This window comes from Archocentrus centrarchus, chromosome 11, assembly GCF_007364275.1.
Source record: "Archocentrus centrarchus isolate MPI-CPG fArcCen1 chromosome 11, fArcCen1, whole genome shotgun sequence".
Classification (NCBI taxonomy): domain Eukaryota; kingdom Metazoa; phylum Chordata; class Actinopteri; order Cichliformes; family Cichlidae; genus Archocentrus; species Archocentrus centrarchus.
Window position 1 is genome coordinate 34135642 of NC_044356.1, and position 22597 is coordinate 34158238.

General features: G+C 40.0%; 5 gene segments (V, D, J or C); 2 read left to right on the plus strand and 3 right to left on the minus strand.

Annotated features, from left to right (window-relative positions):
- Positions 1 to 467: 467 nt before the first annotated feature.
- LOC115787775 (Ig kappa chain V region 3381-like) lies at positions 468 to 962 on the minus strand. The segment is given in 2 exon segments: positions 468 to 799; positions 907 to 962. Coding segments are annotated over 2 exon segments (384 nt in total).
- Positions 963 to 2023: 1061 nt separating this feature from the next.
- Positions 2024 to 2762, minus strand: LOC115788808 (immunoglobulin kappa variable 2-29-like). The segment is given in 2 exon segments: positions 2024 to 2496; positions 2687 to 2762. Coding segments are annotated over 2 exon segments (360 nt in total).
- Positions 2763 to 5859: 3097 nt separating this feature from the next.
- Positions 5860 to 6354, minus strand: LOC115787776 (Ig kappa chain V region 3381-like). The segment is given in 2 exon segments: positions 5860 to 6191; positions 6299 to 6354. Coding segments are annotated over 2 exon segments (384 nt in total).
- Positions 6355 to 10110: 3756 nt separating this feature from the next.
- On the plus strand, positions 10111 to 10562 carry LOC115788811 (Ig kappa-b4 chain C region-like). The segment is given in 1 exon segment: positions 10111 to 10562. A coding segment is annotated over 1 exon segment (309 nt).
- A 6943-nt stretch (positions 10563 to 17505) lies between these two features.
- Positions 17506 to 22335, plus strand: LOC115787777 (Ig kappa-b4 chain C region-like). The segment is given in 3 exon segments: positions 17506 to 17514; positions 20794 to 20875; positions 21905 to 22335. Coding segments are annotated over 3 exon segments (420 nt in total).
- The last annotated feature ends 262 nt before the right edge of the window (positions 22336 to 22597 follow it).

Below are 22597 nucleotides of genomic sequence, written 5' to 3' on the forward strand. Positions count from 1 at the left end.
TGAGTCCTTTTTGAGTTTGAGCTTCAAATTTAGGTTTTTATTATTTAAAATAAGATTTCCTATTTTCTTTGAGCCGTATGAGATGAACTGATTTTAATTTGGCATGAAGGTCTTTTTAATGATCTGATTGTTCACATTTATCAAATCACATTGTTCCACTTTAACTCCTTTGACTTAAAAAAAAAGAAAATAAGGAAAATGGGAGAAACAATTTGTCAAATTCATGTTTTTAAGTTAGAATTAAAGAAGAAAAGACCATGTTTTTACTATACTTCATGACAGTTTTTGCCTGTGTGTGTGTGTGTGTGTGTGTGTGTGTGTGTGTGTGTGTGTGTGTGTGTGTGTGTGTGTGTGTGTGTGTGTGTGTCCTCAGTGAACTGTATCAGTCTCTGCAGTATCTTCCAGCTGCAGCAGTCAGTTCACTTTCTGTTCAGTCTGACTGAGGGAGGTTTTTGTACGACTGTTTTTCACTGTGTGAACACATCTTGACTGTTGATATAGTGAAAACTCTGACAGTAATAAACTGCTGCATCTTCAGCCTGGACTCCACTGATGGTCAGAGTGAAGACAGAGTTTGATCCACTGCCTGTAAAACGAGCTGGAATCCCTGAATCTCTCCTGCTAGCACGGTAAATGAGAAGTTTGGGTGGTTTGCCATCTTTCTGTTGGTACCACGCTAAATAGTGGAAGATGCTAACAACATAAACACTCTGACTGGTCCTACAGTTGATGTTCACAGATCGTCCCACAGCAGAGCTCACTGCTCCAGGCTGAGTCACTGTGATCTGTCCTCTGGACTCTGAGGATACAGAGACACAAACATAAAGCAGCTTGATGGTTTTGTCAGCTTCATTTCAGAGGGACAGATGTTGATAGAGGAGAGGAGTTTGATTCTCTGGACTTTACCTGTGAAGCAGCAGCAGAGGAGAGTCCAGATGAGGACGCAGATCAAAGTCATGTTTTTGATGAGGACGATTTCTGTGGCTTCTGTTGTGATGAAGGACAGCTGTCAGTCATCCAGTGTTCAACTGTCAGGACTATAAAGTCTCCCAGAGCACTGGAGCATGGTGCTGCTGATGCAAAGTGGCTCTCTATGGAAATGCTCTCACTGACTCACACAGGGATCAATATGATGATGCTGTTCACACAAACAATTCGTGATTTGTCAGAATATTTGGATTTATGTTATCTTAATATTAAGTTTCTGCAAAAAGTTTTGTCCTAAAAGAAATCTATTTCTCTTTTAAAAGTTTTTAAACTTACTGAATCTTTCTCAAAGATTTTACATTCCACTAATGAATTTTCTTAAACAGTGTTTTGAACTGATTCAATGAGTTTTCATATGAAAGTAAATACAAGTTAATTTTTTTCTTGTCATATTGCTGATAAATTAAATAACTCAACAGACATTTATGGTTTAATGTGGTTCATTTAGTGACTTAAAATTCAACACTTCTAGAATTTAAATCAAAATGAGATAAAACCACTAAAACTCTTCATAACAGAAAAATAGGAGGTGAAGGACCGCAGTCTGCCCCCTGCTGTCTGTCAGGAGAATTACCACCATCACATTTTCCTCACTGTAATACCAACATCATGTTCAAAGAATCATCTGAATCAGTGGGTAATATAGAACTGTTTCAGTATCATATATACATTTATATACATTAATAAAATGAGTGTGGCACAGAGTCAAACTGCCTGTTTTTTTCATATCAAAGATGATCACATGGTAATCATAAACAGGTGTTTGGATCAAACTTGACCTGTTTTGATATTTAACAGCAGTAAAAATCGCATGAATGTCATTTTTTGAGCATTAAATGTGATTAATGTGACCCAAAATGCACAAAAATAAAATAAAAGTGCTGTAAGGTTAAAAACAGTGTGAAATAACTGTTTTAAGAAGCTAAATATTTCTATTTTCTAATTTGAGTTTGGGAAGAATAAAACAGTTTTGAAGTAAAGAGTGTTAAAATAATGGGGAGCAGTGTTTGGCTGTATTTTGTGTGAGAAGCATGCTGATACATTTAAATAAAAATATTAAAACAAATGTTGGAGATGTTGTGATTGATGTCTGTTTGATTGCTAAATGATGAAGTGCTTCATGTTTCTGAGCAGCCACTGATTCAGATTCTCTTCTTCTCAGTTCCTCTCCAGCTGAGGGAGGTTTTTGTACGACGTTGTATCACTGTGTGAACGGGAAGCTGTTACACTGCTGACAGTAATAAACTCCTGCATCTTCAGCCTGAACTCTGCTGATACTCAGAGTGAAGTCAGTCCCAGATCCACTTCCACTAAAACGATCTGAAACTCCAGACTGACGGCTTGTAGCGTAATAAATTAAGAGTTTGGGAGATTCTCTGTCTTTTTGAAGGTACCAGTTGAGGCATGTGCTAACACTTGAACTGGCTTCACACCTGATAGAGACACTCTGTCCTGGAACAACAGACTGAGATCCAGGAGTCTGAGTCAGGACTTTTTCTCCTGATGAACCTAAAAAGAAGAAGAAAAGAGTTATTAAAGATGATCAACATCCAAACAGAAGAGGATAATTTCTTTAACATGGAGAACAGATGGAAGAAGGTCAATGCTGCTGGTTTCAGTGTTTCTCCATCAGAGCAGAACATCATTGTGGTGAACCTGGCTGCATCCTGAAGCAAAGGTTTCACTCAGAGAGTCTCACCCTGAACAAGGAGCCCCAGGGTGGCCAGCAGGAGAGTCAGTGACATCATCATTGTGCTGCTGCTGTGTGAGTGGCTGTGAAAGGCCTGGACTGCCTCTGATCAACACTGGCCTCTTAACAGCTGGGAGCAGAGAGGCAGGACACATATGCAAACACACAGAGTCAGTCAGCTGCAGCTGTTTCCCCCTCAGTGCTGAGAGCATCACCCGGCATATTTACATGATTACATATGGAGTATGTTGGATTCTCTGGCAGTGAACTGTAGTTTGTGGGGCTGTTATTCAACTTTGTATTTCTGCATGTTTGATAGTGAATACTAACAATGATATTATGGCAGATTTGCCATCAATTTACACTCACTGGTCACTGTGTTAGGTACAACTGCTCATTTACACAAATTTAATGATTATATAATAAATCCATGACATCAACTCAGTGCATTTGGGCAAGCAGAGATCATGAAGACGATCTACTGAAGCTCAACTGAAGATTTAAGTGACTTTTAATGTGGCACAATTGCTAAAGTCCGACATGATGGTCTAAGTAGTTTCAAAAGTGCTGATCTGCTGCGGTTTTCCCCACACAGCCATCTGTGAGGTTTACAGAGAACGGCATGAAAAACAGAAAATATCCAGTGAACTGCAGCTCGCTGGTGAAAATAGGTCAGAGGAGGATGGCCAGCAAACTGATTCATTAAAATACTGATCAGCCCTTTAGACAGCCCATGGCTGGATCTAGAACAAACACTCTGTGGAAGAGTGAAAATGTCTGACTTACCTTTCTTTAGCTCCAGTATTAAACATCATAACTGCTTTAAAAGTTATAACATAAACACATGTCTGACAGCCTGGTGGGAATTTTTAAAGATAACTAAGTCTTCACTTATCCCATGTAAACTGACACCCATTTGGAACAATCCAGATATATGTCAGAAAAAGAAAGTACTGAATTTTTCAGCATGTAAAGAGAAAGGAATAAAGAACATGTCATTCACGATGGGACCTTTATTTCATTTGAAGAACTTATTTCAAAATATGAAATCAGCAATAGCAAATTTCTTGAATATCAGCAGTTGAGGTCCATCATACAGGCAAGGTTTAATTTAAATAATGTCAAATTAGAAACCCCTGTATTGGTAACAGAATTTCTAAATCTTTATACCCCTAATTTGTCATCAAAAATATATAAGTTATTATTAAAAATTAATGATACAATATCCCTCCCTACTGCAAAATGGGAGCGAGATCTTTCCATCAACCCAGATGAAAACTTCTGGACACAGATATGTTTAAACACTTTCAAAATGACTAAAAGTCCAAATTTACAACTTATACAATACAAAAGTCTCCATAGAAACATTATTCAGGACACAGGAGGTTCCAAATGGGCCTCAGAGACACAAATATATGCACCCACTGTTCAGGCAATCAGGCTGAAAACTACATGCATGCAATTTGCTCTTGTACACCTGTTCAGAGGTTCTGGCAGATGATATGTGAGGACTTATCCACATGGTTTAATTGCGATATCCCAGCTTCACCAAAACTGTTCATTTTAGGTGATGTAAGTGAATTACACATGGAAACATATATCACACATAGATCTTACTGCCTTATGCATTGCTAAGTAAACTATCCTCATGAACTGGAAATCAAAAAATGATTTATGCATTGCTCACTATAAGAATCCACTTTTAGACCTCATTATTTTGGAAAGAATGTCTGCCACCTCCAAAAACCAATTGGCCAAATTTGAATCTCTCTGGTCCCCACTGATCAGCTCCATCACATGATGGGGGTGGGGGTGTAGTCTTGTCTCGCGGTGTACCCGGCAGGTGGCTGGGGGTGGGCCGGGGGATTCGGGTGTCTGATGGCTCTTGGACCGGAGACCGTGGCTGCCATTCTGTGGTTTCTGTGCCGGCCCTGGTTGTTGTGGGGGCTTCTTCTAGGGTCTCCCTCCTTCCTCCTCTGGGGTGTGCACTCGGTTGCCATCAGGATGTGTGGCCTCAGGTCTTCTGAGCTCCTAGTGGGCTGTGGATGGCCTGGGTCCCCTTCTCTATCCCTTTCCTTATTGCTGATCATCATGGTGATCAAATGAGAAAAGACCAACTAAAGCTTTTCTCAACTTATCCCAGTAGGTTGATGAAAATCAACAGGCTGTCTAAAAAAAAAACAGAATTGTGATCATGAGTTCATGAACAAATCGTCTGATTCTGTAACTTTTACAGTCTGATATCTTCTCCAGTAAATGCCTTAGTGTCCATGTTCGTACCTTTTAAAGGAGCAGTGATCTGTGAATGACACAGAGGTTCTTTAGTGGAAGCAGACAGTCTGAGCCACATGCTGTCCTTCACAGTGTAAACAACTCATTGGTTCAAATAATGATCGTGACAAAGCTGCACCTGTGCCACTACTGAACTGTGCTGCATTAAGCAGTTTAATGCTTTATGAACTACAAGATGCTCCAAATGTTTCATGATCATTAGAGTTTTTCTAATCATAGTATTTTGTTTTTCCCTGACATTTTGAATACTTTAAAGATTAAAAATAAAATGACTTCCTAAATTTTAAATGTGTTGTAATAACGGTGCTGTTTTCACTGCATTTCACCCTTTTAAGCCAGACTGAACAAGACACTTCAAACTGCCACATTTCAGTAAAACATTAAAATATTTCATCTGCTGAAAATTTGATTTGATCAAAGAATTCACAACAACTTTTAACTGAGAGATGATTTGTTGTCCACAGTTGTTTGAATTAGAAGAACAAACTTAATGTCTCTGGAGCTGATTGTTGATTTTCTATGAAAACGTTTTACTGATACGTTTATATGCATCTTGTATATGTCGACATATTCATGTTATCATTTCTTTTATGTGTTTGGTTCCAGTGTTAAACTGAGGTCAAGCTCTGACCAAGCATTTTTCAATACACTGCCCCACTTCTGTTATCATAGCTAACTAATGACAAAATATTTAATAATAATTTTTATCCAATTTTTAATTCATTGAATTTGTTGAGTCATTTATCTGTAATGGAAAGGGTTAGGATAATGAATAGATGGTGGATTATGTCCTCAGTGAACTGTATCAGTCTCTGCAGTAGCTTCCAGCTGCAGCAGTCAGTTCACTTTCTGTTCAGTCTGACTGAGGGAGGTTTTTGTACGACTGTTTTTCACTGTGTGAACACATCTTGACTGTTGATAACATGAACACTCTGACAGTAATAAACTGCTGCATCTTCAGCCTGGACTCCACTGATGGTCAGAGTGAAGTCAGAGTTTGATCCACTGCCTGTAAAACGATCTGAAATCCCTGAATATCGAGTGCTAGCATAATAAATGAGAAGTTTAGGAGGTTCTCCATCTTTCTGTTGGTACCACGCTAAAAAGTGGTAACTGCTAGCAACATAAACATCCTGACTGGTCCTACAGTTGATGGTCACAGATCCTCCCACAGCAGAGCTCACTGCTCCAGGCTGAGTCACTGTGATCTGTCCTCTGGACTCTGAGGATACAGAGACACAAACATAAAGCAGCTTGATGGTTTTGTCAGCTTCATTTCAGAGGGACAGATGTTGATAGAGGAGAGGAGTTTGATTCTCTGGACTTTACCTGTGAAGCAGCAGCAGAGGAGAGTCCAGATGAGGACGCAGATCAAAGTCATGTTTTTGATGAGGACGATTTCTGTGGCTTCTGTTGTGATGAAGGACAGCTGTCAGTCATCCAGTGTTCAACTGTCAGGACTATAAAGTCTCCCAGAGCACTGGAGCATGGTGCTGCTGATGCAAAGTGGCTCTCTATGGAAATGCTCTCACTGACTCACACAGGGATCAATATGATGATGCTGTTCATTATAATGAAGGGAGGAGATCCCTGCAGTCTGGCAGCAGCAGAGAGAAATCCTAAATCTGGTTGAGGAAATGAATTAAAAAACACTTGCTGGAAATCAGAACGTCAGACCTCAACAATGGACTAGAATGAATGATGTGATCGTTACTGGGCGAACAGTTAACCCCGGTCATCCTTTGGGCAGTGCTTGCTGACAACAAAGATGCCCCATCTGGTTGCTCCACATAAAACAGGAAGCTGCCTTCCTGCTTTCCACTGTAACACTATCAAGGCTTGCCACCCTTTCCCAAACAACAAAACAAGAAACCAGCTGTCATAATAAGGTTTGTTAACTGAAAGCACAAGACCACACGAACAAATAGAATAGAATAGAATAGAATGCCTTTATTGTCATTATACAGGATGTACAATGAGGTTGGAGGGCCACTCCTGTTCAGTGCCATGCAACAGAAAATCAAACTCTCTAAAATAAAAATAAAAATATTATAATCTAGTATAATCAAGAAATATACAGAAAATAAACAATGTATAAAATATACAAAAAATAGAATGTATACAAATATATACATACATTGGTGCATCTGTACATTGTAAGAAAAGTAAATATGTGTATACATATAATAATGAAGATGATGAATATTGCACTTGGTGAATGAATATTGCACTAGTGAATGAATACTGGATATTACACAATATAGGAATGTTAGATATTGTTCAGTATGAATAATATAATATTGCACAGTTACAGTGGGTGAGTGTGTGAGTTCAGGGTGGTGTTGCTCTGGCGAAGAAACTGTTCTTGAGTCTGTTTGTTCTGGCTTTGATGCACCTGTAGCTCCTGCCAGAGGGCAGCAGGTCAAACAGGTCAAAGCCAGGGTGTGAGCTGTCCTTGATGATGTTCCTGGCTCTGCTGATGCAGCGGGAGGTGTAGATGTCCATTAGGGAGGGGAGAGGGCAGCCAACGATTCTTTGTGCTGTCTTGACTACCCTCTGAAGCCTGACCCTGTCTGCCTCAGTGCAGCTGCCGTACCATACTGTGATACAGTACGTCAGCAGGCTCTCAATGGATGAGCGGTAGAAGGTCAGCAGCAGGTTTGAGTCCAAGTTGTTCTTCCTGAGGACCTTCAGGAAGTGAAGTCACTGCTGAGCCTTCTTGATAACAGCTGTGATGTTATCTGACCAAGAGAGATCAGCAGAGATGAGGACACCAAGAAACCTGAAGGTGTGGACCCTCTCCACATGCTCGACCGTTGATGTAGAGGGGGGCTGGGTCAATGTGTATATATCAGTAAGAACCTAACTAAACAGAACACACTGCCAGAAAGGTAAAGATATCTGAGGAAACAAGGAAAGATACAGCAAAGCATTTATATACTGAAACTGTGGAGTGGTTGCAAAGATCCAAGAAAACCGTGTCAGCAGTATGTGGTGTCTCATCAAAGATAACAGCAACTGGTTCCTTTGGTTGTGTCGTTTCCTTCAAGTAAAGATCTCACAGGTGTTTTCCTTGAAGCTAGATAGACTTGGTCAGACTTTGAAAGGCAAATGTTGAGTGCACAAGAAGACCCAGTCTTCATACATCTACAAAGATAACATAATGGCTTATTTAATAACGCAGATATATTTTGTGAGTCACATAAACCTTACATCAGATCTGTATCAACACATTGTGCATCTCAAAACATACATAACATTATTCCACGATGGTACATTAAAAAAAGAACAGCTGCATTTTATTTGCATTAACACAAACTGACCACTTTATGGCTGAATGTGAGTGTTTAGAGGGCGTGGGATGAGGCAAATCATGTGTGCACATTTTTCAGGTGGACTGTGAGTTATACAGAGAACTTGTTCGACACATATTTTCTTTTTAATCTTCAGAAAGTACAACAATGCTCCAGTGAGAGCGAAAATGAAAATAAAGTTATCCTTGATGTCACAGACCAACGTAGCTGAAACACATACTGAAGTACTAAGAGCTATTCACACAGCAAAGTTAGTGTGAAGTTAATAGACCTATGATAACACTGCCCAATCACAGTTTGTTATTCCATGAAAATTATATCTTCATATATGTGTTCTTATATAACAACTTTAGTCTTTTATTTTAGCTGCAACCGTGGTGGGGTTTAGTAGACCTGGGAGCAAATAATAAAAAACTAAGACTGTAAGTTAATGACTTAAATAGGACCACAAGGTCCATAAGGCTTATTCTAACTGCAGAGCCATTTACCCTTCTTCAATCTGAGAAATTTCCTTTTCAGTATTTCGGTGGTTTGATAAATTACTCTATTTCAAATATAGATGAATCATTGTTACTGTTGCAATGCCATTTTAAAGTATTTTGTAAATTTTTTCAGTTACTATAGTATAAATTTTGAAAGAGAAGAAAGTTATTTTCTTCCAACTTCTTCATTTTGTCTTTATTACCTCCGCCAAGGAGGTTATGTTTTCGGTCGCGTTGGTTTGTCTGTTTGTTTGTCAGCAGGATTACTCCAAAAGTTATGAACGGATTTCGATGAAATTTTGTGTAGTGGTTGGATATGACAAGAGGAAGAAGTGATTAAATATTGGCGGTGATCCGGATCATGATCTGGATCCAGGAATTTTTTTTTAAGGATTCTTCACTATTGCGGGATAGGGGGATTTTAATAATTTAGCTTCTAACTCCGAAACACAAGGCACAAAAGCCTGAAAAAAATTATTGTGTAACATAGTGACATGTTCTATCAAACAACATAGTGAGGCGACGATCATTTTTTTATCGTTTACTGCTCAGATAATCCTAGCGTCTGGGAAAGATGCAAGATTATTTCACAGCATTTAGATACACGTATTACAGCGTCAGTGACCCTATGGCCTTGGCGGAGGTTTGCGCTCTCTGAGTGCTTCTAGTTTTAAATGATTTTGACACATTTCATAAATAGGAGTGAAACACTTATTTCTGAACTTTGTGATCAGTTCAGTTATATTTGTTCAGTTTGACATTTTCAGCAGTTTGTTTGTCTCAGAGTCAGAGAGCCGTGTCTCTGTGCAGTCAGAGGTTTCATTTAAAGTAAAGATTTTGTGTCTGAAAATATTTTTATTTTCTGCTCAAATTAATTTTCATTTAGATTTTGTGTTTCAAACATGAATGTCTGAATATGTAACTGAGTCATTAATGTTTACTTTGATCAAACATGAATCATTCCTGTTGAACTGACTGAAAACTGACATGAATCTACAATTTTCATCATTTTTAATGTTTCCAGATTTAAAATTAAGAATGAATGAAACAAACAGACGCGTCAGAAAGACGACCTGATAAACAGAAAAAGTTTCATCACTAAAAACATGTTTTTCTCTCTTAAACTAAAAATCAGTCGTTTGCAGATTAAATGAATGCATGAAAAGAACAAAATGTCTCTTTAACATTTTTATCTTTAGTCCTGAAACTCGTCTGTTGCTGCGGTTGAGCAGTGATGCCTGTCTGTTGTCATGGTTACAGAGCTCAGAGAGGGAAGTGAAACATCTGGAGAGCAGATTCATTCAAACTCCCAGTTTCTCTAAATTCTTTCTCTCTGCAGTGGGCCGAGTCCCCCCCACCCTGATGGTGCTGGCCACCTCCAGTGAGGAGGAGCTGCAGCAGGGGAAGGCTACGGTCATGTGTCTGGCCAACAAGGGCTACCCCTCAGGCTGGAGTCTGTCCTGGAAGGTGGATGGAAGCAGCAGCATCAGAGGGGAGGAGAGCAGGAGCCCCGGGGTGCTGCACAATGATGGCCACTACAGCTGGAGCAGCACCCTGAGGCTCCCTGCAGAGCAGTGGGAGAAGGTGGGCTCTGTGACCTGTGAGGCCACCCAGGGCTCCCAGACTCCAGTCTCAGAGACACTGAGGAGAGACCAGTGTTCCCCGTCCTGACCTGACCCACTGGGCCTCTGATCCTGGTTTACTCTGTACTCTGTGTTTCTCTGTCTCATTATTCAGCTCCACTGTTGCTGATATTGTTCATGCTTTAAGACAATAAAAGTTTCTTTTTCAAATCAAGCACTTTGACCTGTTTACAGCATTTCTCAATCTCTAAAACACTAAACCACATTCCCTAAATCAAATCAAAGAGGCCTGAACAAATTTCTCGAGTGACACACTCTTCCAGTCAAACCGTGAACACAGTTCAGGCACTTCGACACATTCGGTGCAGCTCAATCGCTCTCTTTTGTGAAACAGCAAACACAGTCTCAGTCACTAAACACACCTCACACGTGTGTTGCTAAACCTTAAAAACTGGCAGCAGAATACGAACACAATGCCAACACTACTGTCATCTGTTACACTCAGCAACTTACAAATGAACACACATGCATCCAATGATGTGAGCAGAACAACTGTGCAGGATAAAAGTCAGTTTAGTGTGCAGGTGGCACATGTGCATCATTGGACAGACACATACAGAGAGGCAGAGGAGTGTTGGGAGTGTTTATCACTTTGATGTTGGCATTACTGTTACTATTTTTATATTATTCACAGTTTTACTCAATTGTTTACACACATTTCTGAAAGCATGCCTCACACTCTCAGAAGTCTACACACAAATCAAAAACACACACACAATGGGCAAAATCCTTCAATTCTCCTGCAAAATGAAACTCTACATTCAAAACAATGTTATCACTTCTTAAAAGTGTGTTTTGTTTTCAGATGACACACAAACATCATATAAATAGACATTAATAAGAACCAGTTGAACACTGATGTGTAAAACACTGTGATGAATGAAAACACTTCTTCTCCATTCATCATAATGACTCAGGCCTTTTTCTGTTCAGTGTTACACTTATTACAGACAGTACTGTTACTGTACAGTACATGTGTTGTAAAATATTTTAGAATATTGTTTTTGTACTCAGAACACACAAATACACGAAACAAGTATATTTTATTTTCCCCACAAAAACAATGTACACACTGTACATCCCAACCAGCACAAAGGTGAACATACAGTGGTCTACATACAAAACAGGAGAATTTACTGTATATAGTTACAGTAAAAAAAAAAAATATGCTGCTTATCGTGGTCCTGGGCCAGTGTTTTATGTTCTTTTGTATAGTTCTGTTTTGTTACGTTTCTGTGTGTAAACATCAGGTTACTTCCTGTTTTATTTTGGTAGTGTCTTGTTTCTTGTGCAGTGTGTTTAGTTTTGCTTCCCTTTGTCTCGTCAGGTCATTGTGTTCAGCTGTGCTCCCTGCTGTTTCCACTTTCCTCATTATCCCCTGGTGTATTTAGGTCCTGTGTTTCCTCTGTTTGTTATGATGGAGTGTTTGTGTGTTCTTGGCTTGCTTTGTTTGTGCTCTACATCTGTCTCCCAGAAAGATTTTGGTTTTTGTTAACCAACAAACATCTTCTTAGTTATGTCTGTTTCTGGAGTCCTGCATCTGGGTCTCTGTCTATCACTGTACGCTTTAGGTAGTAGAATAAAACTGAGGCCTGTTATATTCGCTCTCTTGGAGGCTCAAGCTCTCACTTTTAGCTCCTGCTAAAACTCTCATCAATATTTAGAGCTTCACTTTTATCTAAAACACAACTTTTTGTTCTCATGACACTGTATCACGTTTTTTGATAAACTTCAAGTTGCTTTGGACAGTTTGCCCTGAAATTTGGGTTTGTAGACCCGCCTGTGTTTGTGTAACATTAATAAAGCATAGAAATAAATTTTGTATACTTACAGTAGATAAAATTTCCGTAAAGGAGTTTTTTATAGTGGAAGTTTTAGAAAGCTGTCAGTAGGAGTATTTTGGGGGCAGTAGGTTCAGCTGGGAAAAGTCCTTCATTTTGACAGCTGTTAGATCAGCTGTAGATTTTGAAAAGCCCCGGTGAACTGTGCCTGTGATCCTGCACAAAGAGGAAGTGTTTAGTGGATCCCAAAGGTGATTGGTCTGCATCAGGTTTCAGGGAACGACACTTTATGTAAATTAGGAGGGGTCAAAGGCAAGTGGGCAGTTACCATCTTTAAAGTTATAAAATAAGTTATAAAATAAGGTGCTTGCTCTTTGTCACACACTTACTTACTTTTGCTCTTCCCTTTCCTGTCTTCTTCTTCTTCTTCTTCTTCTTCTTCTTCTTCTTCTTCTCTTCCTGTTTCTGCATCTTTCTCTGTTTCTTTGTTTCTCTCTTCTCTTCTCTTTGTGCGTGTGTTCCAGTCTTAATGATGTTAATGTTTGTGTTTTGGTTTTTGTCTGTGTTTTGTGTAACCAAAACAATGAATGAATGAATACTTTTATTAGTCCTGCAATGGGGAAATTACAGTTAACACCCATCCAAAAAATACAAACAACAGAACAAACAGGGGAGACGTGTCTGAGGTCATGCAGCCGTGATACCAGCGCTACCTTTAGCAGGAAAACAGAAAGAGATACAGTAGGATAGGTAGGTTCAAATCATCTCATACTGTGTTCATTATGAACACCTCATAAGCAGCAGCACATTTAAAGCCTGGAGAGCACTAGGGAGGGGAGGGGCTGCCAGTGGAGACGAGCAGGATACTGTGATGGTCAGCCAGCTTCCAGACTAGCAGTTCATGATAATGTTCATGATAAGATGGAATAGTCTGCCTTGGGATACCAGTTCATACAGGTCACAACACGGGGCGAGGGCGTAGAGCATCTGTTTACAGTACATAACATCTCCAGGAGACGATTTAGATACACAGCAATCCAAGGCTGTCTGGGAGCCAAATTCCAAATACTACAGTTGTTTAGGTTCAGGCCGTCACAACTATTTGCTGACAGACCTTACAGTTTTCTGGTTACCTCCCAGGTGAAAAATCCAATTATCTGAATTTGTGGTTCTACTCTGCCACTCAGAAACAGACACTCCAACACTCCTCCAGATCTAATCCATTTTGATTCAGCTCTACTGAGTCTGATTGAGTTTGTACTGTTTCTGCATCCCTCATAGGCAGCCTTAATAGGGCCCAACAGCTGCCCAGAAACCAGATATCCCCAAGTCCAATTCAGGAAAAATCCTGGTATCAACATATATGCCACGTCCACACCGTAGAGCCAAGCACGTTATCTTCCATTCCCATGGGAGGCCATAACGTAGCCAGCCGGGTATGAAGTCGGACCACAGGAAAGAGGGTTCCCCTTCTCCCAGTGTCCTCGTGATGAGAATTTGATCATCAATAGTGTTGAAAGACCAGCTGACCAGCTGATGAAGAGATGCTCAAAGCAGCAAAGCAGCAAAAGCAGGGGTAGATAGGGAAGATTGGGGAGCAACAGCACCAGAACCTGCTCATCCCAGTGATTTCTTTGGAATCTTTGGTTTTACAGTATTTCACAATCACTAAAACACTAAAACCCATTCCCTAAATCAAATCCACAGTCGCCAAAATGAACTTCTCTAATCACAGCAAAACGTGAACACAGTTCTGGTTCAGGCACTTTGACACATCTGGTGCAACTCAATCAATTTCTTTTGCTTAAAGCAAACACAGTCTCAGTCACTAAACACACTTCACACGTTTTTTGCTGAACCTTAAACACTGGCAGCAGAATGCAAACACAACTCCAACACCGCTGTCAGCTGTTACACACAGCAAGTCACAATTGAACACACATTTGTCAAATGATGTGAGCAGACCAACTGTGCAGGACAAAAGTCCGTTCAGTGTTCAGGTGTCACATGTGCATCTACAATGGACAGACACATACAGAGGTGCAGAGGAGGAAGAGCACGTGTGAGACATGGCAAACGAGGAGGAAGAGGATGAGGACCACTGAGAAAACAAACCATGTCCTCGTCCATGGGATGACAATGAGGGACGCAGGACAAAGGTGGCAGCATCAGAGGGGAGGAGAGCAGGACTCCCGCAGTGCTGCACAATGACAGCAGCTACAGCTGGAGCAGCACCCTGACACTCACTGCAGACCAGTGGGGGAAGGTGGGCTCTGTGACCTGTGAGGCCACCAGGGCTCCCAGGCTCTGGTCTCAAAGACACTGAGCAGAGACCAGAGCTCCCAGTCCTGAGCTGACTGAGACTCTGCTACTGCTCCCAGTCTCTTCTCTCTGTGTCTCTGTTTCACTCAGAGTTCAAAATTCATCTTTTCTTGCTTGTGTCATTGTTGATGGTTTGAATACTTAAAATAATAATAATAAAAACATTATTCAAATAGTTGTTCCTGTGTTTCAATTTAGCTGCTGTTTGAAATGAATGCATGTGTGAGCTTGTATTGCTGCTGCTGTGTGGACATAAATCTGCTGTCCTGTGTTAGATCCCACAGGTATTTACCTCTGTGACAGCTACTCCGTTTCATAGGGTCCTGATCACATCTTCAGCGGGGTATTACCCTCTTCTGTAAGCTGTGACACTACTTAAGCTGTGGCGGGGCTGCTCGTCTGGCTCTAACTGCTAATAATCCTAACATCTGCCCCGCTTCCTCTGTATCCTGATGCGGTCGGTCAAGAAGGCTCACACAGCTGACCTCAAAATACAGCCCAATTAGTTATAGCGGCCAGCCCCTTTGATCAGTGCGCTTGTTACCGACCAGATTCTTTTATCGGCTCGGACAGTGAGCCCAAGGGACATAAGTAATGTTGAAGTGGATTACTGGAGACTAGTGTGTCCAAAAAAGAACCTGATGTTATAGCGTAACTTGCCTAGCTTTTACTGTTGCATGGACATGGTTGTACCGTCAATAGGAAAATAACTCTCAACGATACAGACTTTTTAGAGTCAAATTTTATTATGCAGGATTCAGCTCAAGCAGTTTGCATTTAGCTCAAAATCAATTCTTAATTAATTCTCAGAAGTCAACAATCAACTCTATCTTAACTTCAGAATCAGAATAAATCAATCACTTAATCTTGATCAGAATGGTTACTTATGAGCTGGGTTGATGAAGAAGGGGCTTGAAATTGTCCAATTCTCTCCTTGAATCCTTTTTTGGAGAGACTGCACTCAAGTGAGTCGCTCGGCCGAAGCGACCACATCCCCTCTCCCCTCTGGGCCTTTAGGTACTTTCCATCTAAGGCTATTCTCAGCTTATTTTTCCCCTCTGTTCCTACTTATTCCTAGGCAACAGGTTTCAGTTCCTCATTTTACCCTGCTCAGTGATTCTCCAAGATTGCACAACTTCCCTAACATGCTGCGCTCAATCATTTCTGAGTTACACACACTCTTCTCTATTTTGATTAGAAATCATACAGATTATTTGTTACATTCCATAATTCAAGCATTTTATATAAATCAGAATTATAATTGTCCACATAGTATCAGGCACAGGCCATCGAATAACCAAGATCTCAACCTCAACCCACTTCATTCGACACCTGCTGTGTAGTCCTGTCTCCATCTGGGGAGAAGAAAGAAGCCGTCATCATGTAAAATCCTGAATAAGGTTAGAGCAAAGACAGAGCAGCTGTGCTTCCTCTCACATATTTCTGTGTCTCAGCTTCATGTAGTAACACCTGTGTGCAGTAATGTGAGTTTTATGAAGCTTTTCATGTTGCTTTAAGATGATTTTAATAACTTTGGCTTGAAATTTATAACAGAGTTCATACTTGATCAAATCAATACATTTCAGGGGTCTCATTTATAAATGTGGTAAATGAAGAAAACATGGCCTGAAATAGACGTGCATCATTTCCACTGCAAAAGTTGGAATTTCTAAAGCTGAAGTTAACAGGAGAAGGTGTGAACCTGAATGCAACGTCTGACCCTGACATCCAAAGATTTAGGAGACAGAAACTGGAGGTACAGATTAGGGTTTAATCCCGGGATCCGGAATTCCCGGGAAATGCGATCAGAACCATTTCCCGTTTCCCGGGAAACGTTAGACGGGAAACCGGGAAAAAAGTCGCGCGCGTCGATTTGACTTTCAGAAAGAAAAGAAAGCTAAAGTTAAATTTAAGGAAATATTGAGAGAAGGGTTCGTTTAAAGCATTACTTTTCATTTCAGGCACGTTCAGCCTCCGTTTAAGGCTTCAGCCTTCATCTCAAGCGTTTTAATAGAGGTATTACACAGTTGTACTTTTTTCCTCTTTAATTTGTTGAAATCGTAGGCAATGTGTTTACCCTAAGGTATTTTGTATTATATAATTTTATATTATTATATATTGTTATATTGCAGTATATAGCCTATAAAATATGCCTGCCCTGAACAATAAAGAAATATCTGTTTAACTTCGAGTGTTTCTTTTCCTCGTTTGCAGCCGCTTACTAACAATCATGAATTAGGATACGGGCCTAATGTGTGAAGAAAGTATCATGAAATAGATTACTTTAACATATTTCACTTTTAAAACGGAGTTGAGTAAAATGTATATTTTTTAGGCTATAAGGATTGGCCAGTTTTTCAAAAGACGATTCACAGCGAACCTACTTTAACCCTCAGACACGGTGTTATAAATTTGCTGTTGCCAGAATGGCAATGACCAAGTCGTAGTGCATTACTCAAGGCCCTGTGTTATGCCATATTATAGTGCAGTACGGTAGTTAACTTTTCAATGACTATTACAGCGTTCCACTGGTGGAGATATAGTGCAACAGATGTCGCCACGACAGCGTGGCTGAGCCTTTATCAATGCTGTGGAGATGAACCGTATTGTTTTGCACCAGCAGTTGTAAAATAGCTTGGTATAATTCCATGTACAATGGAGGAATATTCGAATTTTATTTGTTAAGGGAGTGTTGAGGAAAGATACAACACCGCATAGCTCGAGCACTCGAATGTCCAGATGTAGGTTTTATTGCATTAATCAAGCAGACGTTGCCCCCTACTGGGCATAACAGGACATAGCTGGAAAGTTACCTCTACAATATCACAATAGGTTAAGGCCGACACAGGCTACAGAAGGCCTAATTAAAATAAAAAAATAAATAAACTTTTTCCCGGGATTCCCGGGAAATGGCTCGTCATTTCCCGGGATTTGATTCATGTCATTTTCGGGAAAAATATTAAACCCTAGTACAGATGGAGAGGTGGTGAACTGATGGCAAGGGTAAAAATGAAATATGACTCACACACATCATTTCAGATGCTGCTCATAGATCTACTTTATAATAAACATTTAAATCAGCAGTGTTATTTGTTTCCCCAACACTAAGTGTGAATACTTTAAACCTCCAATTAACAAAAACTCATAAACACACATTCATATTCACAGAAGTTTCATTTTTGAATGATATCCCAGGGTGGGAGACACCACTGTTTCCATCACCATTTGGGAACGTTAATGCAGCACGAGGGCTGAGCTGTGACTGCAGGGGGACGATGTGATTGGACAAACAGGATCATAAGCTTCATGTGTGTGAACGTTCATGAGGTTTTATGGTTGAATGTGAGTGTTTAGAGGGTGTGATATGAGATGAATCATGCGCACATTTTCAGATGGACGGTGATTTATAAAGAGAACTTTGATTTTTAATAACAGGAACACCAGGTCTGTCCATCAGTTTCTGTGGAGCTTTACAACAACATATATGAATCAGAAGTATTAATGTAAAACCTTCAATTGATATAACTGAAGGTTTCACAGCAGCTTCATCCATAATGTGTTCACTTATCAACTACACAATATTTTCAATAATTATTAAACATACAGGAGGAAACTTTTACTTTTTTATGATTCCTGTTGACACTGAGCTTTTTTCTATAAATATTAAAAATATATTTTGAGGGGTGTGTCGTGTTTTTGTGATTCTGAATGTGAAGGATTCTGATGCTGATCTTTGTCTTCTTGTGTGGATTATTTTAAGTGAGGGTAGCTGAGAAGTGTGAAGCTGAGGTACAGACATCATGGCTGAGCATTTTCTCATTAACTGTCACAGCTCAGTTCATGTTCATGTTTTCAGAAAAGAGATAAAATATGTGTGTGTGTGTGTGTGTGTGTGTGTGTGTGTGTGTGTGTGTGTGTGTGTGTGTGTGTGTGTGTGTGTGTGTGTGTGTGTGTGTGTGTGTGTGTGTGTGTGTGTCCTCAGTGAACTGTATCAGTCTCTGCAGTAGCTTCCAGCTGCAGCAGTCAGTTCACTTTCTGTTCAGTCTGACTGAGGAAGGTTTTTGTACGACTGTTTTTCACTGTGTGAAGAGCTCCCAGGTGCTAGAAGGGAATTCTCCCTTACAGTAATAAACTGCTGCATCTTCAGCCTGGACTCCACTGATGGTCAGAGTGAAGTCTTTATTTGATCCACTGCCTGTAAAACGATCTGAAATCCCTGATGCTCGAGTGCTGGCACGGTAAATGAGCAGTTTAGGAGGTTCTCCATCTTTCTGTTGGTACCAGGCTAAATAGTGGTAGCTGTTATAAACATAAACATCCTGACTGGTCCTACAGTTGATGTTCACAGATCCTCCCACAGAAGAGCTCACTGCTCCAGGCTGAGTCACTGGTACCTGGGGTTTGGACTCTGAGGACACAGAGACACAAACATAAAGCAGCTTGATGGTTTTGTCAGCTTCATTTCAGAGGGACAGATGTTGATAGAGGAGAGGAGTTTGATTCTCTGGACTTTACCTGTGAAGCAGCAGCAGAGGAGAGTCCAGATGAGGACGCAGATCAAAGTCATGTTTTTGATGAGGACGATTTCTGTGGCTTCTGTTGTGATGAAGGACAGCTGTCAGTCATCCAGTGTTCAACTGTCAGGACTATAAACTCTCCCAGAGCACTGGAGCATGGTGCTGCTGATGCAAAGTGGCTCTCTATGGAAATGCTCTCACTGACTCACACAGGGATCAATATGATGATGCTGTTCACAATAAGAGAGAATTTTTCACAACATATTTTTCATGTAACTCACACAAACCCTTCAGGATTTATAGAAAGATGACAAATTAAGGACAAACTTCAACCCTTGATTAAATACGCAAACCCATAAAATTAATGTCTCATTTATATATTATAGCGCTATAATCAGGGTTACAGTCTGTAAGTTGTGCTCGCGGCACATAAAGAGCTTAATTAGTGCTACTGAAGAGGAGCGAGCATAAAGGGAGTAACGTGTGGCAGGTAAATGCAACGTCTGTAAATGCTCTACAAATATCAGCAAACACACAAAGTGTGTGCAGTTTGTCACACAGTGTGTCTGCTAGCTAAAAGAAGAGCTGCTGTATTTCAGGGAGAGCAAAGAGAGAGAAGTTCACTCAGAGATGGAGAAAGAGGACAGGAGAGGAAGAAGAGAGGTTAGATTTAAAGGTAAGGACTGCAAAACAAACTGAAGTATGCTGACTTTGTGTTATTCAAAGATTGGATGAAAATACTGCAGTTTAGTGTGTAATAAACAGGTTAGCTTGTTGTACTGTATTTACAGTAAAACTCTGTGTTGGTGCTCTTTGTGTTGATGGTCAGAGTTACAGGTTACATCAGTGCAGCAGAGATGAGTTTGAATCAAAGCTGCTGATGCTGAGATTCATTCACTGAATCCAACATTTCTACAGCCTGTATGCTGTCAGTGTAGGGGATGGAGATCAGCTCAGAGAGCTGTGAAATACTGGGTTACATCTTTGTGAGTTCAGTTCATCCACACAGAGCAGTAAACCTCAGAGCAGCATCAGCAGGTCAGCTGATCACAGCCTGCACACCAACATCATTTACTGCAGCTACAATAGAAAGCTGTGATTCTTCTCCCCATGCAGAACCACTACAGCTGATCTTAGGGTTCCTCCACCTTCTGAATCCCACTGTAACCCCTGAGTATCCTCATGTTGGTGTTTAGGTGGAGGCACAGTCACCCTCTACTATGGAGGACACAGAGAACAGAGCTGTGTTTAAATTCCCTTTCACAGTTTGTGTCCTACAGAACAGATTCAAGCTGAGAGCATTTATTAGGATTAAAATTTAGATTGGAATAATGTTTGTATTCTCATGTAATATTTTATATTATTACAATAATATATAATAAGGTTCAGTTAGTGTTACAGAAAAATAACAGGTAGAAACGTCCTCCAAAGAGCTACTTTTACTTTCTTACTTTGAGTACATTTCAGAGCCTGTACTTTTTTACTTTTACTTAGGTAAAGAAGTTGAACCAGTACTTCAACTTTTACCAAAGTATTTTTTAACACAAGTACTTGTACTTCTACTTAAGTACAGAAAGTCAGTACTTTTGCCACCTCTGGTGACAAACAAAGTTCTTCTTAAATAAATAATGTTCAACTCTTCCCAACAATCTCTCCTTATTGAACTATTGTTTAGTTTTGATTTCAGCTGATCAAATTAAACCAACAGTAAATTATTCTGCTGAGTTTGTTTGTCTCAGAGTCAGAGAGCCGTGTCTCTGTGCAGTCAGAGGTTTTTGTACGGCAGCTCAGTGACTTTGTATCACTGTGGTACACGTTTGGTGGAGGAACCAGACTGGATGTTGGAAGTAAGTGAAATTTAAAGCAGCTTTTTAATACATGCTTTCTGTTTTTACTGTCTTTTCTTTGTAGTCATCAGAACAACTAAAACATTTTTATTTTTAATGTTTGATTTTTAACCCTAAGAGACAAAGACTCATTCTGAAATGGAAATTTAAAAAAATCAAACATTGATTCATAGAATAAGGAGGTTTTTCTTCTCTTTAAATGGCTGAATCTTGAGGGTTCGTAGGTTTAGTTCAGTCAGAGTCAGAGAGCCGTGTCTCTGTGCAGTCAGAGGTTTTTGTACGGCGGCTCAGTGACTTTGTATCACTGTGGTACACGTTTGGTGGAGGAACCAGACTGGATGTTGGAAGTAAGTCAAAAACAAATTTAATTTTAGGTCTTTTTTGTTTTAACCAGAAAAATATGAATCTCAATTCATTTCCATGCTAATTTTTTTATATTTGTTGTTTTTATCTTAGAAATGTAAAAAGCTCTAAAAATATAAGAAGCAGTTTATTTCTTTTAGTAATCTCTGTTTTTAATTCTAAAAAGAATTCTGTAACTTTAGTTCATTTTTTTAATTATCTGAAAAGGAGAAAAAAATTATTCACCAACGTTTTGATGAACAGCTTTTTATTATGTGCTGTCATTCCAATAACTGCTGTTTGATGAACTCAATGTTTTAGGACAACGTGAAGATAAAAATATTGATGTTTGTTGTGTCAAATATTGTTTCAGAGTTTGTTTTAATTCTGTTAAATACTGTTTGAAATCTTCAGGAAGTGAGAAATGTTAGTGAGCTAGGTTTGTTTGTTTCCATGAAATATTTTAAAGTCATGTGTGATTCATACTTTTTTTCCAGAGTAGTTTGAACATATTTCAGGTCAAACTGTGATGATTCTCTCTGTGCTGATGTGCATGAGAGCTTTCTTAAAGGAAGTGAAACAATGTGTGAGTGAGTGACTGATGGAGCAGAAACATCTGGCAGAAACTTCTTCAAGGAGAACATCAAGTTGTGGTTCCTGTGCTCTAAGCTGATTGGTGTCTCCTAGGTGATGTGCGCCCCGCCCTGAAGGTGCTGGGTCCCTCCAGTGAGGAGCTGCAGCAGGGGAAGGCCACGCTCATGTGTCTGGCCAACAAGGGCTTCCCCTCAGACTGGAGGCTGTCCTGGAAGATGGACGGCAGCAGTGGCAGCATCAGAGGGGAGGAGAGCAGGACTCCCGCAGTGCTGCACAATGACGGCCGCTACAGCTGGAGCAGCACCCTGACACTCACTGCAGACCAGTGGGGGAAGGTGGGCTCTGTGACCTGTGAGGCCACCCAGGGCTCCCAGGCTCTGGTCTCAGAGACACTGAGGAGAGACCAGTGTTCCCAGTCCTGATGTGACTGATCCTGCTCTTTGTTTACAGTCTGTGCTGTAACTCTTTCTGTCTGTTTCTCTTTTTTCTCAGACCAAATAAAATTTAAATATTTTCATTTGATGACGTCAAAAATATTTTTTAAGATAATAAAGATTTTTATGTTTTAAGCAAAACTGTTACTAAGTAACCTGTTTGTTTGTTTAGTGTGAATCTGAAATAGCTCTACACTCAACAGCTTAAAAGTTGGACACATGAGAAACTCACACCTATTTATTATTTTAAACTTCAGCACAAAGAAATGACTCAGCAGGAGAGCAAAGAAGTGAGCGATGAAACAAACAGATAACAATAATGTTCCTGTTTAAACATCTACAGTTAACAAGA